Genomic DNA, 17,006 nt, shown 5'->3' with positions numbered 1-17,006 from the left:
TCACTTACAAAACATGCCATCATATCAGCATATGATAGGTAAGCTATTTATGTATTTATTAGTATAGGATGCCTTTCATTGCATTGAGTATGACCAAGTAGGGTCCTGATGGCTATGGATTTAGCCTATTAGAGCAGCACCTGGCATTCCTACATTAACCTAGCCTTATCCACAACCAAAATGGGCCTGGAAAGGGTCCACAAACTAAGCAATTTGATACTTTTCATTTTCCTAAATCCATCACCAAAATAACAGAGCAAGCTCTCCAATTCAAATGTCGTTTCTATCTGCTCAACCTGAACCAGAAGAAAGCCCTGGGCAGACAACATGTTAGACATCCACTTTAGTGTCATTGAGACACTGAACAAATAAGTCAGCCTATACTAGGTAAATGTAACAACAAACCTTACTAGTAAGCTAAAAAAAAGTTCAGCTTCCTTAGCTAGGTGCCTTGCTGAGCTAGAGGGGTGGGGGTTGTTGGTTCCTCAGGTGGGAGGAGTCAGGCTACTGCTATGCTGGAGAAGCAAGCACATCTAGGATGTGCTTATAAAGGCATCTAGGACGCGGTGAGGAGGATGTAAGAACTTACATAGTAGTATCAGCAGTATAGTTTTCTCATAGAGCCCGGGGGGAAGTTGAGAGTCCAGCATCATGTCACATCAGCTGATGACGTAACCAACATTTAGTTAACAGAGGCTACGTGTCAGCCCCAGGTTTTCCATTAGTGTCCTGCTCTTACAGAGGACCTGAATCCAATTCCCAGCATCTACATCAAGTGTCATACAACCTGTCACTCCAGTTGCAGAAGATCTGATGTCCTCATCTAACCTCTGCAGCACCTGCATGCACAGGGTACACAGAAATGTAGACACACACACACAACATACATGTGAGCATGCACACACAAAAATAAAAATACAAACAAATGCATCCTCTACAGATAATGAAAAAGAATTAAAACTCAGTCAGATTTGCAAAGTGCACACTTGTAATCCCAGGGCATAGAAGGCAAAATTGATCATCACATGACCTGAACAGCAAGATCTAGGCCATCCTGGGCTACAAAGTGAGACCTTGTCTCAAAATGTAATGATTAATTTGAGAAAAATATTAATAATAAATTAAATTAAAAACTAAAAATTGAGACTCAGAAATGGCACAGAGGCTATAGAGCTGAGGAAGACCCAAACTAACACATGCAAGACAAGGATAATGGGGAACACGAAAGGGAATGAGCTATAATGATATATGTGTATGAAAAAAAACATAGAGAAACCCAATATATTTTATGCCAACTTAAAAGAAAAAGAATAAATAAAACACCATCTCCAATCCTGGCAGCAGGCCCCAGAGTCTAGCCCTTTTTTGGCCTGAATTCACCAGGCCAGAGCTGGATGCTAATAAGCAAGGTGTCTAGCCTGCCAGGTTCCAGCCAACCCCCCCCCCACTCCTTCTGCTTATATTTTGGAGCCTGTGGAGCTGACTTATGAGCAGGAGAGCCTCACCGGGAGTGTAGGTGCCTGACCCTGGCCAGAGCTACTGTGATGGTTTGGGGGAAAATGGTTGAGTCAGACAAAGGAGATTTGAGGAAACAGAAAGCCCCAAGGCCCAGGGAAGCTCAGAAGTTCATGTGATACCAATGAGCTCAATTTCTACCTTCTGAAATGCTCAGTAAAACCAGCTTTGATTTCTTGATGCCAAATATTCACGTGACAGCAAGAGTGTTCTAAGAGGGCTGCTCCCAGGGTCTTGGTTTTCTGGAGTAAAGAAAGATACACACATCTAGAGTTCTGCTTCCCACTCAGCAGTATCATCAACAGGGTTTCTTATCCCCCTGTTCTCTGGTAACCCCTGCTTCTGACACTGGCCAGCATTTATGCCACATAGACTCTAAGAAACTTCTGCAATAGCCAGAGGCAGATTCTCCAAGCTGCTCGTGGGACACACACCTATTTTTCTCAACCCCCGTGTGAGTTTACAGGGGGTTCCCTTCCATCCAAGAAGCCTGGTTAGTTCCCAAGTGGCAGGGAAAATGATACCCAAATGCCTGTGTGCCTTTACTTTCTGCTTGCCTAGCTGAACATTCTCTCCCTTCTTGTGTCAGAAACATCTGCTTCCTTGGGGGGTGGGGGGGATTTGGAGGTTGAATCAGGAATGGCAAGAAAGTGAAAGGTTTAAAATCCAGAGTGGACATTTCCATGTTAGCAAGGCCTAAGGAGCTGAGGTTTACAGAGAGGAGAACATTTTCTACATGCTTTGAAGCGTGTTTGCGATGTATCTTCACATTGCAAAGGTCTGAAAAGAGCCTACAGTTAGAGAAATCAATCAATCAATGGAACAAGCAAACAGATAACTGATTCCCCAAAGCTCTGAAACTCGTTTGATGTCAGAACTCTTCCCTTGTATCCCGTTACCATTCTGCAGGACGATATTACAAAGAGAGTTGTCTGCTGTTTCTGTCCCACCAGATCCCACAGCTCTTTAGTCCCAAATAAGCACACAGGTCTACATTAATCATAAACTGGTAGGCCTAGTAGCTCAGGCTTCTTATTAGTTAATTCTTATAACTTACGTTAGCCTACAATTCTTGTCTGTGTTTGCCATGTGGCTTGGCACCTTTTTTTGGTGAGGCAGTCACATCTTGCTTACTCTGTGTCTGGCTTCCTCTGCAGCTGAGTGATGACCAGACTGAAACTTCCCTCTTCCCAGAATTCTCGTTGCCCTGCTTCTACTTCCGGCCTGGTCATCCTGCCTATACTTCCTGCCTGACTACTGGCCAATCAGTGTTTATTTCAAATACAAGTGACAGGGTACAGACCATTGTCCCACAACAGAGAGGCATTTAGAGGACAAAAACATAGAACAAATTGAAACGTCCATGACCTTAAGATTCCAGATGTGAGGGAAGCCCAGTGATTCACATCAAGAACTGAGACCACCGGAAGCAACCTGACTTAACCACTTTGTCTCAGAGAACTCTACCCAAGCACGTTGGACTCTCAGTCAGCAATATCTCTGTCATCAGCTTCGGGAAATTCAAGGAAATCAATTTATCTGAGTCAATAGTCTTCTCCTTGAGACACATGGCTCATTTATCAAGTGGCAACGCACTCATGAGATGTACCTGGGTACCCATACCCTGCTGTAGCTAACAGTTGTAAGTCATTTGGTCTCACTTTACTCAAAACTGGCTAGTTTCTGACCTTCTATCAGTGGTGCTGACGCTCCAGCAATACCAGAGAATGTTGACTCAGTCTGCTCTCTTCTGCGAACTGGACAAGGTGCTGACTGTCCCTCTGGAAGGGCATTTTATTCTGTGAAATACCTAATGATACTTTGGAGCATCTTGCCCTCTTGGACTGACCAGTGTGGAAATGTGGTGCATCAGCCTGCAGCAGCCACTTTGTTCTCTCTGGATAGAGCTCAGCACTGTCCAGTTCTCTTGTTACTGGGAAGTCAGTTCTCAGAATTCGGGGACTGCATACATACCTCTGAGTTTTGCTCGTTCTGAATCCCTTCTATAGAGACCACACTACTGCTTATGAGACCTAGTTCTAGTCCAGAGGGTTCAGACCTCCAGCTTCCCTCCTAGGAGTCTGAGTAGAAACTCAGGATGCTGATTGGGAGTCGCAGCTAAGTCACCCCTGCCAAGTTTTCTGAGATAAATATGTGGTCCACAGACCACACGCAAATAGTTAAAAACCCAAGGCAGGAGCAGAAATCAAAGCAACAAGATACTGTCATATACACACCGTCTCATTTGTATTTATGAGACGTTGGCTCCATTTAATTTTATTATAATCATTTTATCACATTATTATGCAAAGGTATCTGAACTGTGAGACCATGACAAAAAGGTGGGCGATGTGTCCTGTCAATGTCATGTATGGAGAGTTAACATTTTTATCCAAAAGTTACTTAGCTCTCTGGGAAAATACAAACTGTCCCCTCATGGCTGACAAGTCACTTGGAGATTGCAGGCTTGGCAAAATTACATGTTACTTTGGAGTAGAGAAGAAAGCTATGTGCATTCAAAAGATAATTCTAAAGGTAACAGGACATGTTTAACCAGGTTTAAACACGGCTTAGCATGTGGCTTTAACTCATCTTCCTTTGTTATGAAATCACTTGCAAGCATCCCCCCAAGTATGTTGGACCTTCCCACCCTTACCTCTTGTTTTGTCTTTAACACAGGATCTAGCTATGCTACACAGATTTGTCTCAAATGTGAGCTCCTCCTGCATTAGCTTCCCGAGTGCTGGGAAGAGAAATGTGCATGACCATACTTATCATTATTGTTAGTGCTATGTAACCTTATTAAAATCATTGGCATGTGACTACATATATGTGTGTGTGTTTGCTTATACGTAAGTTATTTTTATATTTTTGTCACATTTTTGACTTTCTGAAATAATTATCTACTTATGTGTTTACTTTTAAAAATAATAAAAAAAATCTGTCTGTACTAACCTAGGTCTGAGTTCCCACTACTTAAAGTCCTGACGCTTTTGTTCACGTCATCCGAAGCCTCCTTGTTCACGTGTCTAGGTAAATTTGTGAGCTACATAATTTCCTCCTCTTCTTAATTAAATGTCTTTCTTCAAAGTCTAGAGTCAGTTAGGGTTACTAGGGGGCACCTGGACCTTGCCCCCAGGAAGAAAGCTCTGGCGGGGTGAGACCAGAGCCGTCAGCATGAGATCCCATGGCTTTGTGCAGAAACCACGGCTTCTCTCCCTCCCCTGACTGTGAACAAGGCCATGGTTCTGGTCTATGCTTCCCTGCTGCTCTGGATACCGGCCATGTGTCTCCTGAGCACTCACCGGGCATGGATGGCCCTAAGTGGCCCTAGTCCAGGTCTGTCCTCAGTCCCCATCCCTCCTTAAGCACCTAGCATTGGCTGCACATTCTGCCCATGGCACGATTTATCTCCACGTGTCCTCACCCTCCATTCTCAATTCACAGGACTTCCTTCCACCGAAACAAAACGCAGTGCTCGCCACATGGAGGGGGTGGCTCATAGTCTCCAATGTTTTCCAAGCATTAATTACCTTCATCACGCTATCAGAATCGGGGTTTCCTCACTTGGAATCCTCCCCTTTCCCTCTGTAGAATTTAATATATACATATGGAAATCATAACCAGTTTAAGTTAAAAATAGACCCTCCGGGAGGTGTCCCGAATCAGCTGACATGTGCGGTTTCACAGGAACCTGGACGGCTGACAACTCTTCTGGCTTCAGATAGGGAAAAAATCAGCTGGTGTGGCATTTGGCCACTTTTCAGGCTCGGCCTGCCAAGATACCGTTTACCAAATCGCAAACCAGTAGGGAAATGGCCTGGGGGAAGAGTGAGCCACCACCCTCTGCTGCCCCCAGGCAGAGAGGAGACCAGATGAGCATCTTCTTGCATGGACACTCTTTAAGTAGTAACGGACTGTGATTTCCCAAATCCAGGAGGCTCAGCAAACCAAAACTTGCACAGCAGCGAAGCCTAAATGAAACTGGCGTGCTCCTATCTGTGGTCTTCACTTAACCCGGATCAGGGTAAATATTTCCATGTCTCACTACTGAAACAACATTCTGTCTCATGTCAGGATGCTGCTCCAGACCCCACTGGTGGGATGGTACAATATCCATCTGAGGCACCCCATGACCTTTTAAAATTCCAAAACACATCTGGACTGATGTCAGGAGGAAATACTTCTTAAATATCTTTAACCTTTCATCCAGAGACCAAGGAGGAGGGAGGAGTAAAGTCAGGGAAAGAAGAGCGTGTGGCCCAGCAAAGGAAAGGGCTATTCCGCAGAACCCACAGAAGAAGTTGGGTGTGGTGGTTTATGGTTATAATTGTGTGCTGGGGAGGCTGAGGGTGATGGGCCTCAGGAGCTCCCAGGCGGCCAGTCTTCTGAACTGTTTCAGGCCAGTGACACACAGGTCCTGCCTCCAGACGCAAGGTGGGCAGCACAGTGAGAAAAAACCAACCTCTGGCCTCCCCGTATATGGGCTCACATGCAAGCGCCCTCTTGTGCCACGCTCCCTCACTAAGATGACCCCTTCAGGATTCACATCCTGTGCCTGCAGGCTGCACTCCACATGTGAGAAGTGTTAGAACCCAGCACCCATGGACACGCAAATGTCATGGGTGTCTGGGGCAGAGAGACCATAAACTTGGGTCAGGTAAAACAATGCCTGAGAACACAATGGCTGGCGAGTATTTGCAATGCCTTCCCTTCTTGCTCTCTAGCCAGCAAGAACTTTCCATAGAAATGAAGGTGAAGGGACGGACCAAGGGCGCTAAGCGGTTATTAGGATGTGCGCGAGTTCGTTCCATTACAGGATAATAAGATCCTCCTCGGCCTGCGCCGACTATTTAAAGCCATGCCTAATCTTTCCCAATTTACATCTCGCTGCCTCGCTCATTAAGTAGCCTGATCCACGTGGCTCTAATGCCTTCAATTAGGAGAGACTCCTGCAAATCCGTATGTTCCTGTATTCCTAAGCCCTTGAAGAAAAGCAGAAACAAAAGAGATTTACGACAGTCGCAGGACCGTGTGAGTGAAAACGCTCAACAGGTTGAAGAGCCAGGCCAGATGGCGCCACTTAGACTCTGATGTTCTTAATTAAGCAATCTGCTCATCGGCGTCGCCAGCAAGATGCCTAGCATGGCGGGATGGCTGTCCTCATCCCCAGCCACCCAAGACATTTCCATTTCCATTTCCATGTGTGCTCAGTCCTAAAACGTCTTGTGCACGGAGTACAGCCTGCGGTCCTAGGATGTGGGTCCTGAGAGGGAATCTTAGTGATGTGGGGGGTACCTCGTATGTGAGGGACTCTCTTGCTGGTATCAGCACAGCATGATTTTTTTTCCTTTGGAGGTTTAGAATCACCACTTCCCAAGGCCAACAAGAACACCACATCTTCTTGGACTCCACGTCAAGTTCAGTCATGTGACATGTCCCAAATTGACCCATGCAATGATCATGAGATGCTTATTGGAATCTTTCAACTTCTAAGACGTCTCCCCACCAGCCTAGGCCCCACCACTCCCCTCTTCCATCTGCCTCCTGTTCTGAACTCCCAGCATGCCAACCTTACCCAGCTCTCACACATGGCCCCTGCTGGTACGCCACCTGAACCAACAAGTCAAAGTCTTCACAACAGATTGCCAAGTTTTCAGTTAATTATGAGGACATCCAGAGGAGTGCAAATGCTCAGTTATATGCTAACTGCTTCCTGGTCTAATAACTGTCCAGCACGCCTGCCAAACATGTCTTCCCACCGATGGCCTAAGGGCTCTCTGTCTCCATAGCCTCACCAACACTCACCATCCCACGCTTTTATCTGCATTATGAGAATGTCTCTTTTAGTTTTGATGTGTACATCCTTAACATCTGATGATGAACATTACTAACCCAGGCCTTTCATCACCTAAAACTGTCCTGTTCCCTTGCCCAGGAATAATGGCTGCTGCCTGCCCATCAGAGCGACGGCGTGTGCTTTATCTACGGTAGGTGCTTGGTTCCCTTGAGAACTTGGAAAGCAATGGTGACTTCATGAAGGTGAACTGAAGGGCGTGTAAGGAGCAAGCAAGATAAACTTGGAAGACTAAAGAGATGGCAGGGCCCCCAGGGAAGTTCTCAGCTACCATCGCTCCAGCACAGTTTCTGGAGGCCAGCATTTCAGGGATTCCTATAGACTAGCCGCTGTTTAAAGTCCTGCACGAAGATTAACAGTTAATCTTCTGAGCAACCTATCGTGGTGACTTCCGTTATCTCATTCCTTCCTCAGAAGGAAAGCGAAGCAGAGGGAGGTTTTATTTTGTTTTGTTTTTTATCTATTTTCTATTTTCCAATGTCAAATAATGGGCTTGAACGTAGATTATTTTGAAAGCTTTTAGATTACCTCACCTGCTCTCCCTTTTCCTCCCTATTTCTTCACCTCCCTCCCCCTCCTCCTACCTCTCTGGCTTGGGGTGGTTGCACACATGCCTTGGCAGCTGGTGGGGGTCAGTTCTCTCCTTCTACCGTGTGGGTTCTGGGGATCCGATGCAAGTCTGCAGGCTTGGCGGCAATCACCTTTACTCACTGAACTGTCGTATTGACCCTGACCTTACATATATGAACACACGCAGCCTGCCTCAGGGTGCGTCTACGGTTACAACCTGGGTCTGCTTAGCAATTATAGATTTTTAAAATAAGATAAAATTCCCAATGCTGACGACAAATTTCTTTAATTCAGAGCTTCAGATCACAGACAGCTGCCAAAGAGGACACGCCCAAAGGGCAGTTTGTGGCAAGGCTAGCAGGGGCGACCTTGGCCCATGTGCTCTTTCTCTGGCTCCCAAAACAGAGGCAGAGAGAGCTCCACCTGCTTCATTGTCCCTCAAGGGACAGAACTCATCCTCTGTTCCTTTGTGGATTTCCTCTTCTCCATAGTAAACTGAGGAGCTCTGTCCACTAGAAGGATCCAGAAGCCTTTCTCCTCATCTCTCCCTTGGGTTGGATTGAGTCTGATCCTTAGCCTACAGCCTTCTAGTTATGAATTCCTACTTCTCATGTAGTTAGTAATAACGCATCTATGAAGCTCTTGATAAGCATTAATCGGCTGATTGCATAAATACTTTGATGGGAGAGAGGTGAACACAGAAGATGCCACACATCCACAGCACCAGAAGCGCTGCTCACTCGAGAGGTCCTACTCCAAAATATACTCAATGATAGACAGCTGTGAGCGCCACAGAATAACTTCCCGTGGCATATTGTGACAGCTGAAAACAGAGACGACACGCGAAACTCTGACCTTTCTCAGCTCTACCCACACCGCAGACCAGGTGCCATTAAATAATCGCACTCGTCAGTCAATCTCTCCGTAATTAAGAGTAATTTAGAAATATGGAGGACGGCCATAAAATGGAAGCCCCAGGAGTTCCCTACAGGTTCCCACTCTGCAGGAGAGGAGCCTACAGACAGAGAAAAGCCAGCGCCATCTCAGCCAGGAGGCATTTCCCACCAGCCACGTTACAAAGTTCATCTTGTGCCAGTTCCCCCATTGAAATTTTCACAGCAGGTTCAGGGGGGCCTCTGTCTGGACATTTAGTGGACTGACGGTGTGCTCCCCAAGTTAGGATGCAAACCACCTCTCACACCACTTTTTCATTAATTGCCTTCATTTTTCAAGCTCCCCATTTGATTTATAGTCAATTAAAAACTCACTGAAAAGCCATGACTCGTGTGAGTTACGCGCAAATGTGATTAATGCCACACCACTGCCTCCCTGGCTGACCCGGCAGCCGACCAAGGTCGGTGTGATGGGGGTATGAAGAGGCAGCACCTGGGCAAAGGGTCCATATGGGGACAGTGGGAAGCCAGGAGCAGAGGGATCATGGGAAACATGTCCTGGCATCAATCCACAATCCAGGAAAAGAGTCACCTTTTATATGATAGAGGAAGACTGAATTTAGCTGGGACTGATAAAAAGAAATCATTATGGAAGCTTCCTTTCACCAGAGTTGATAGAAACAAGGAGAAAATTAAATGGCAAAATTCCTTAATGTCTCATCATCAACATCAACCGAAACAATGAGACCCCAGACGTTGAGGGCTGAAAGCCGGTACCTTAAGAGTCTTGAGTTCAAATCTCTGTTTTTCTTTTTCCCGCAAGAAAGGGTTTCTCTGGGTAGCTTCTGGCTGTTCTAGAACTTGCTTTGTAGACCAGGCTAGCCTCAAACTCAGAGATCCTCCTGCCTCTGCCTCCCACGTGCTGGAGTTAAAGGCATATACAAACCATCTGGCTTTGAGTGCAAATCTTAGCTCTTACAACTCTAGAAGATACAGGCTTGAGAAAGAGTGCCACCTAACTCGGTATTTGGAGTTCTCATTGGGAAAATGGTCACACAAGAACATCTTTCCTCTGAAACCTGTTGTTAGGTTCCAAGGGACTCTTGATAGCTGTGGACGACACACAAGGTCAGGTCTCAAGACTCTATAAACAGTGCACGGATCCGCATGGCCAGTACTCTATGTCTCCAAGTCTGTGTCTAATGTACACAACTTGCCACATTGTCAGAAGTGGTCCATCTTCCCTCTGTGCTGCAGTCTGTGTGGATGTAGGGATTGATCTAATGGGATACGAGACACTGAAAAAAAAAAAAGACATCCATGCCCAAAATGCTGTGCCTCTTTGTTAACACCAGCTCCTGTCTATAAACAACTGTGCTTTAAGGCAGCGGTCTCAACCTGTGGGTTATGACCCCTTTTGAATGGCATATAAGATATTCTGCATATCAGATATTTACATTAGAACTCATAAAAGTATCCAAATTACAATTATAAAGTAGCAACAAAATAATTTTATGGTTGGAAATCACCAGACATGAACTGTATTGAAGGGTCACAGCATTAGAAAGGGTGAGAACCAACCACTGGTCTAAGTAAATTCTATATTATTGCTGGGTCAGTTCTGGCTGTGTTATGCCTGACCTTTTTACAGAAATGAGCACATTTACTTTTGGAAGATTCAAAGAATTCACTCATAGTGAGCCAACAAATATATGACTGCATGTATTGCTAATTCATAGCCAGTGTGAGCCTAAGGATCTGTGACTTTACCAGAATAGACCCTTAGAGTCCATCTCGACCCTCAGGAAAGGGCAAGGAAGACAGACTGCTAAGCAGAAAGCATTTCTTGCTAAGAATAACAGGTGCATACCCTTGCTTTCTTTCTTAAATGGACCAAAGCTTCTCCAGGGAAAGTTGCCTCCTCTGTTGTCTATTTTGCCAGGAGTTTTGTTTTGTTTTGTCTAAATAGAATAATAGCATCTTGTTCACATCTACATAGTGAAGGCTTCCAGCCTCTCTTGCAGCTAAGTTGGCTTCATGGCCATGCTACTGAGGAATCAGGATAACATGGCACAAGTCACTTTCAATCTGAGATAGTTAAAAATATTGGGCATCAGACTTGCTACACTCTTTCCTGACCTCTGCTCTGTCTCTCAGACTTGAAGGAGAGTCAGACCGATAGTGTGACTACACTTTGCTGTGGTGATCACTCTCTACATTCTTGTGTTTGGTTTGTGCGTACACATATTAGCAGGCCTAAGTGATGCATGATGAAAATATGAGGAATAATACAATCCTGGGTGACTAACTGGGTGTCCATTGTAGACACTGGATGCTGGACACACCTACCAGCAGAGGCTGGGGGGAATGACGAACATGGTGTCCCCTAGGGAACTCAATGGCCACAGAACCCTATGTTGACAAGAAGGCCAGTCTGAGCTGAAGCAAATGAGGCAGGATGTTGAGCTTGGTAACTTGGTGTCTCCCATTTTGGTTAGGTGCCTAGGTACCCCCACCAATGTGCGACCTTGCAGCTGTATTTCCCCCATTCCTTGTACTTCTCATTGACAGTGGGAATCACCCCTCTTCCCAGTTCTCCTTTCAGGACTTAAATGAAGCCAACAAAGTTTTGTCTAAGTCGTGATGAGTTGGGGGGGCTTTGCACCGTCCGCAGAGAGATCCAAGAAAGGAAGACTGCTGGGTGCATGAGAAGAGAGAGCGGGATGCCGTGTTTTGATCCTGGCAGCTTGTTGAAAAATGGCCCTTTAAAGAAGAAAGCAAGCCTAGTTAGCGGAGAGGGGAGTAGAATAAAGAGTTATTTGGATGTGAAGGAAATAAAAGGCTTCAGAACAACTGAAGGGAAGATGTATTGGAGGGAACAGTGAATAAAATATTAGGGAAATAAAAGGAGTGAGGTGACCATTAGTAACGGTTAAAGCAGAAAAAGGCAAGTCACCAGGAAGCAAGAAGAAGATGAAAAGGGATAAAAGGCACTAGGCACTGTCAGAACAAAGAAAGCAGGAATCCTGGACAGAATAAACACTCCCCGGACCCCCAGAGAGCTCCCTGCTTTCTGGAGTGGTTGAATGTGAGCCGCTGGTATGGGCAGAGGTGCTCTAGCCATCAGGTAAGGGGCCAGCACGTCAAGCCACTTTGTAAAATGCTACAATGTGCAGTCGGTGAATTGATTAGGCTGTAGACCCCTCTGCCTCTAACAGAAAAACTCATATGGACTTGTGGCCAAACTGTTTTCATTTTTAGAACATTTTTATCTGTTCTTTCTCTCTCTCTCTCTCTCTCTCTCTCTCTCTCTCTCTCTCTCTCTCTCTCTCTGTGTGTGTGTGTGTGTGTACACATGAAACAGCACATGTGAAAGTCACAGAGCAACTGACAGAAGACCAAGTCAGCTTTCTTCTTTTACTACATGGATCTTGGGCACTGTTCTCACGTCCTCGGCTTGGCAGCAGGTGTCTTAACCTCCTGAGTCACCATGCTATCCTGTGACCACACTTCTTAAATATGACAGAGAAAAAGAGTGCACAGAGTGCACCCATCATCAACAGTTATGACAGAGAACAAAAGCTCACAAAGTGCATGCATCATGAACAGGCCTGGGATCGTGTCCCTCCTCCACTTTTCTTTACCCTCCAGCGCCCACACCACACCAGCCTCTACTTCCACACCACTGAAATATCTCAAATCAATTCACTCAGCTGTGATATGTAAATTCAATTAGCCAAGTCTTTTTTTTTTAACTTTACAGCTCTGAACGATTTTTTTCCCATTTATCATTCAGGTGTTAGTTCATGTTAGCACATATACCTCTCAAAGCTGGTTCTTTACTTTTCCCAAGACAAAAGGGTGTGTGCCGAGTCTCTTAAGAGGCATAGAAGGGGTCAGAGAGATGGCTCAGGGGTTGAGAGAACATTGTACTCCTTTGGAGCACCTGAGTTTGGTTCCCAGCACCCATGTCAGGGGGCTCACAAGTACCTCTCCCTCCAGAGTGGTTGTCAACCTGTGGGTCATGACTTCCTCGGGGACCTGAACAACCTTTTCATAGGGGTCACCTAAGACCATTGGAAAACACACACACACACACATATATATACAAACACACACACATTACAATTCATAACAGTAGCAAAATTGCAGTTATGAAGTAGCAACAAAAATAATTTTATGGTTGGGGGGTCACCGCAACATGAGAAACTACACTAAAGGATTAAAGCATTAGGAAGGTTGAGAACCCCCACTTTAGAGAATCTGATATCTTCTTCTAGCCTTAGTAGTTACCTGCACTCAGGTGGGCATAGCTGCACACACACACACACACACACACACACGCACACACACAAATCTTTAAAATTGGTAAGGAGTAAAAGGAGAGAGTTGAGATGATGGGGTTGGAAGCAGCTAAAAAAAATACTGGAAACATCCATTTTATATTTAAGGCTTTGACTTCCTCCGGCAATTCTCCTCTTGAAGACTCGGGTTGCTTGAAACAATTTCATCCAGCATTTTCGAGTCTCCACAACCTTTCCTTCCCAGCTAGACCCAGTTAACCTCATCCACAGGCTGTACTCAGAACCGGCTCCATTCCTCCTCACCTTGAGAGGAACGGCCAAGCAACTGACCGGCACCACTCTTTGTATTTTGTGTTAGGAACAGTCGTGGAGAAGCAGTTTCGCTAGAGGGGCTAATCAGATTTTGCTGACCCAACAACACCTCGCACACAAATACAACGTTTTAAGCTGTGATTGATTCCCGTGTCACTGAATCTCCCTGAGTGTGTTGTCATAGATAATAAGCCTGCTTTCATTTAGCATTTAGCAGTTTACGCAGGAGCAACGGCCACAACCAAGTTAATTACTTAGGGGATTGAGACCACATGCGCGCACACACACACATCTGATATTGGAATGTACAGTATGGTGCAGTTTAAATTAAAAAGACCCCCTAAACTATGATTGTTCTCAGCCTCTTGGTGGTGAATTGAAAGCTGTTTGATGTCATGAAGATTACAGAAGCAATCTCATCTAAGGGCCTGCTTAGCATGCCAGCTCTATTAATCCCCATACACAGAGTGGCCTTGCATTTCCCAACACGTTACCATTGATGCCATTTCGGGTCATCACTTGCAACAAACAAACAGAAAAACAAAACAAAGGGAATCGCGAGACAGAGGTGGGCAGACAGACAAGACACAGAAATGAGGGAAGAGGAGACTCAGAATGTCGTCACTCAAGTTCTGCTTGAAATATATTGATTTGCATTATGCCTGACCCCAGAGTCGCAATGAGAAATTGTTCAGATGATCTCATTTGTATCATTGGTTCAGAGCATTCCCATCCATAGAGACCCTGATGTTCAGTGTCCCAACTTCATGGCTGTGTTCCTTATAACAGACACCAGCCTCCCAGAATATTCTGATTGGCCAAGTGTTTCCTGTACACATACCATCCATGCACCAAAGAAATGAAGGAACGGGACTGGTACAAAAGGCTACCCCGAGTTCATAAGTCCATAAGTGCAAACACACACGCAGTCACCCTCTGTACAGGTGCCTTAGAGCATCTGATCAAACTAGGTCACTGCTTGCATTATCTATTATCCTCAAATATCAAAGAACAGGGGGCTGGACAGATGGCTCGGCAGTAAAGAGCACTTACTGCTCTTGCAGGGCATCAGAGTTCAGTCAACAGTATCCATGTAGGACAGCCCACAACCTTACGCAACGCCATTTCAGGAGATCCAATTCCTCCTTCTGGCTTTTTCGGGCAACTGCACCCATGTGCAGACACTGGCATAAACAAATACAGCCACATGATTAAAAATAAAATTCATCTTTAAAAATGTTATAAGAATGGCGCTCAGAAGTCTGCAATTAATTGGTTATGTCCACCACCAATTTCTCCTGCGGTAAAACCTGCCCTCGCCAGGCATTTGTCTCCAGGCTTTTGTTCTCTTAAAGGTAAAGTGATATAATACTGGTGTTAAGGGCAGTAAGGACTGGTAACCAGATTTGAGAGATGTACATTTTCAGGAAATCAATTGGAATTTGGGGAATTTGAGTTTAATCCACAGAAGCAGCAGAAAAGATTAGAATCTTTTTCAAGATCGTCTTATCAGCTTGGAGAACAAGAGTTTCTGATTCCTATGTCTACAAATTCCCAGCTGCCAATACCCTGCCTCGCCATTATTTTGATCTAACGCTACACGTGAGAAACGGCAGGTAGCACGGCAATCTATAAGGAAGCAATGATTTTACTCTTGGGTCTGCCCTGCGAAAATAGATTTCATTCTCCCCACATAGCCCAGAGTCACCGCAGAGGCTGGAATTCCCCCTTTCTGGGTGTGGGGCAAAAGGGTTCATTGGAGATAAAATATTGAGAAGAGATACGTGGCATGTATTCCACAAGCTGGAAGCTGCCATTTGGAAGCATCCACCTAGGGCCAAGCAGTGGCATAAGAAGTGTGACCAGAAAGCAGGAGGAAATCCCACACCCCGAGATTTGTTACAGACGGCTGGCAAGTCCACATGAGTGGCCCGGGCCCGGTGCATCTTGGAGGGGCTTACAGTTTAGAACAGGCTGGTCCTTGATGAATTCGGCAGGCTGCTGGATGTGGAGCACTTTCTGCTGGAATCCGGGAGTGCAGTCCAAATCATCTGCAGAGGTTCCCAGGAACACCTGAGGAAAGGAAGCAGTCAGTGTTTCAACAGCAGCCAGCATGGTTGTAGCCCTGCTAACTTTTTCCTTCCTTTGAACCAACTCTGCAACTTTGGGAACTGAGCTGAGGTTCTACTTCCATTTCCCCAAACGAAGAGGTAAGGCACCTCTCGTGGCTGCCAAACAGCTCACTTTTGGCAAGGAGATTTTCTTGGAGGATACAAAACTAGGAACAGGTGCTGTGACTTCCATTAAGCCGAAGCTAAAGAAATAATGTTGTAAGAGTTTTCCACCTGCTCAGAATCGCACTACAGTTGCCGTGTGTGAAATTTCATTACAAAAACTGTCAGTTTTCAGCGACGCCTGAGTTAAAAACCAGCTTCATGTTCATACATGCAAAAGAACAATGTCATGCCCTAAAAGGAGAAAAAAGAAAACGGAACTCTCCCTCTGGGGTTACTTCTAGAAGTATTCCAAAGTCGGTTGGGCCTTCACCCTGGTCTGCCATGGTGGTGATGAGCCACAGGTGGCCACTGAACAACAGAAATGTAACCGACCCCAGAGACATGGTTGGATATAATATTGTCAACTTGACACCAACTAGAGTCACCCTGGTAGGGGTGGCACCACCCATAGTGGGCCGTAAGACACTGTCTTGATGGATAATGGCGTGGGAGGGTTCAGCCCACTGTGGGTGGTGTAACCCCTAGGCAGGTGATCCTGACTTAGCAAGCTGTGAGGGGCAAGCCAGTAAGCTGTGTTCGCTCCTCCATCACTCCTCCCCTGCTTCTCCTGGAGTTCTTGCCTTGGCTCTCTTGATGATGGACCACGAGCTGGATATGTAAGACAGATAAAACCCTTTCCTCCCCAAGTTGCTTCTGGTCGTGGTGTTTATCAAGCCACGGCTAGACTAGAAACCATCCTGAAAATGATTTTACAGTAATTATGCATTGAAATGATAATGTTTGAAATACGGTGCAGAATGGAAGTGGCTGTTGTAATTAATTTCACCGGTTTTTCACTTTTGCAAACTTGGCTTCCTGGAAATGTAAACTGTACAATTCTTTCCAAGGCCTCACTTTTGTCCTTGGGATTTCTCCTCATCCATCATTCAAAACAAACCAAAGCAAAACCTGGGCTACACCATTACCATTGTAAAGCACTTTCCTCCCAGCACGGCACGGTCATTGCTCTTTTGAAACCAGAGCAGCTAAAATGATCACTCCTAAGGGACATTTAAAGTTTGATCCCACCAACATTCTCCTATATGGGGCGGGTAGCATGCAGAGTGACAGGGCTCATAAAGTAACACACGAGGTGGCTCACACGGTGCAGGAAGTCTCTTCTTCCAGGAGGATAGGTCAGTGTTAATTGTTGCTAAGAAGGGCGAGGATCTTCTTGGGTGCCACATACTCCTCTATGTAGCCCCAATTATTCCCACTGGCTCATCGAGTCAGACTGGGGTGGGCTCTGTGAGTGACCTACGTGTGGTTAATATGCATT

At 45.6% G+C, this 17,006-nt stretch overlaps 1 protein-coding gene across 1 annotated transcript in view; it reads right to left on the bottom strand.

Moving 5' to 3' along the window:
* Cdh13 (cadherin 13) overlaps positions 1-17,006 on the bottom strand; it is a 938,536-nt gene that overhangs the window by 709,410 nt on the left and 212,120 nt on the right. Inside the window, exon 2 of the mRNA XM_050144164.1 lies at positions 15,413-15,524. Within this exon, the coding sequence (XP_050000121.1) occupies positions 15,413-15,524 (112 nt within the window). The remainder of the gene's footprint in view (positions 1-15,412; positions 15,525-17,006) is intronic.

Source organism: Alexandromys fortis, unplaced genomic scaffold, assembly GCF_014885135.2.
Source record: "Alexandromys fortis isolate MF-2015 unplaced genomic scaffold, M_Fortis_MF-2015_v1.1 scaffold_1, whole genome shotgun sequence".
NCBI lineage: Eukaryota > Metazoa > Chordata > Mammalia > Rodentia > Cricetidae > Alexandromys > Alexandromys fortis.
Note: the sequence above shows the minus strand (reverse complement) of the source record. Positions and strands in the feature narration are given on the sequence as shown.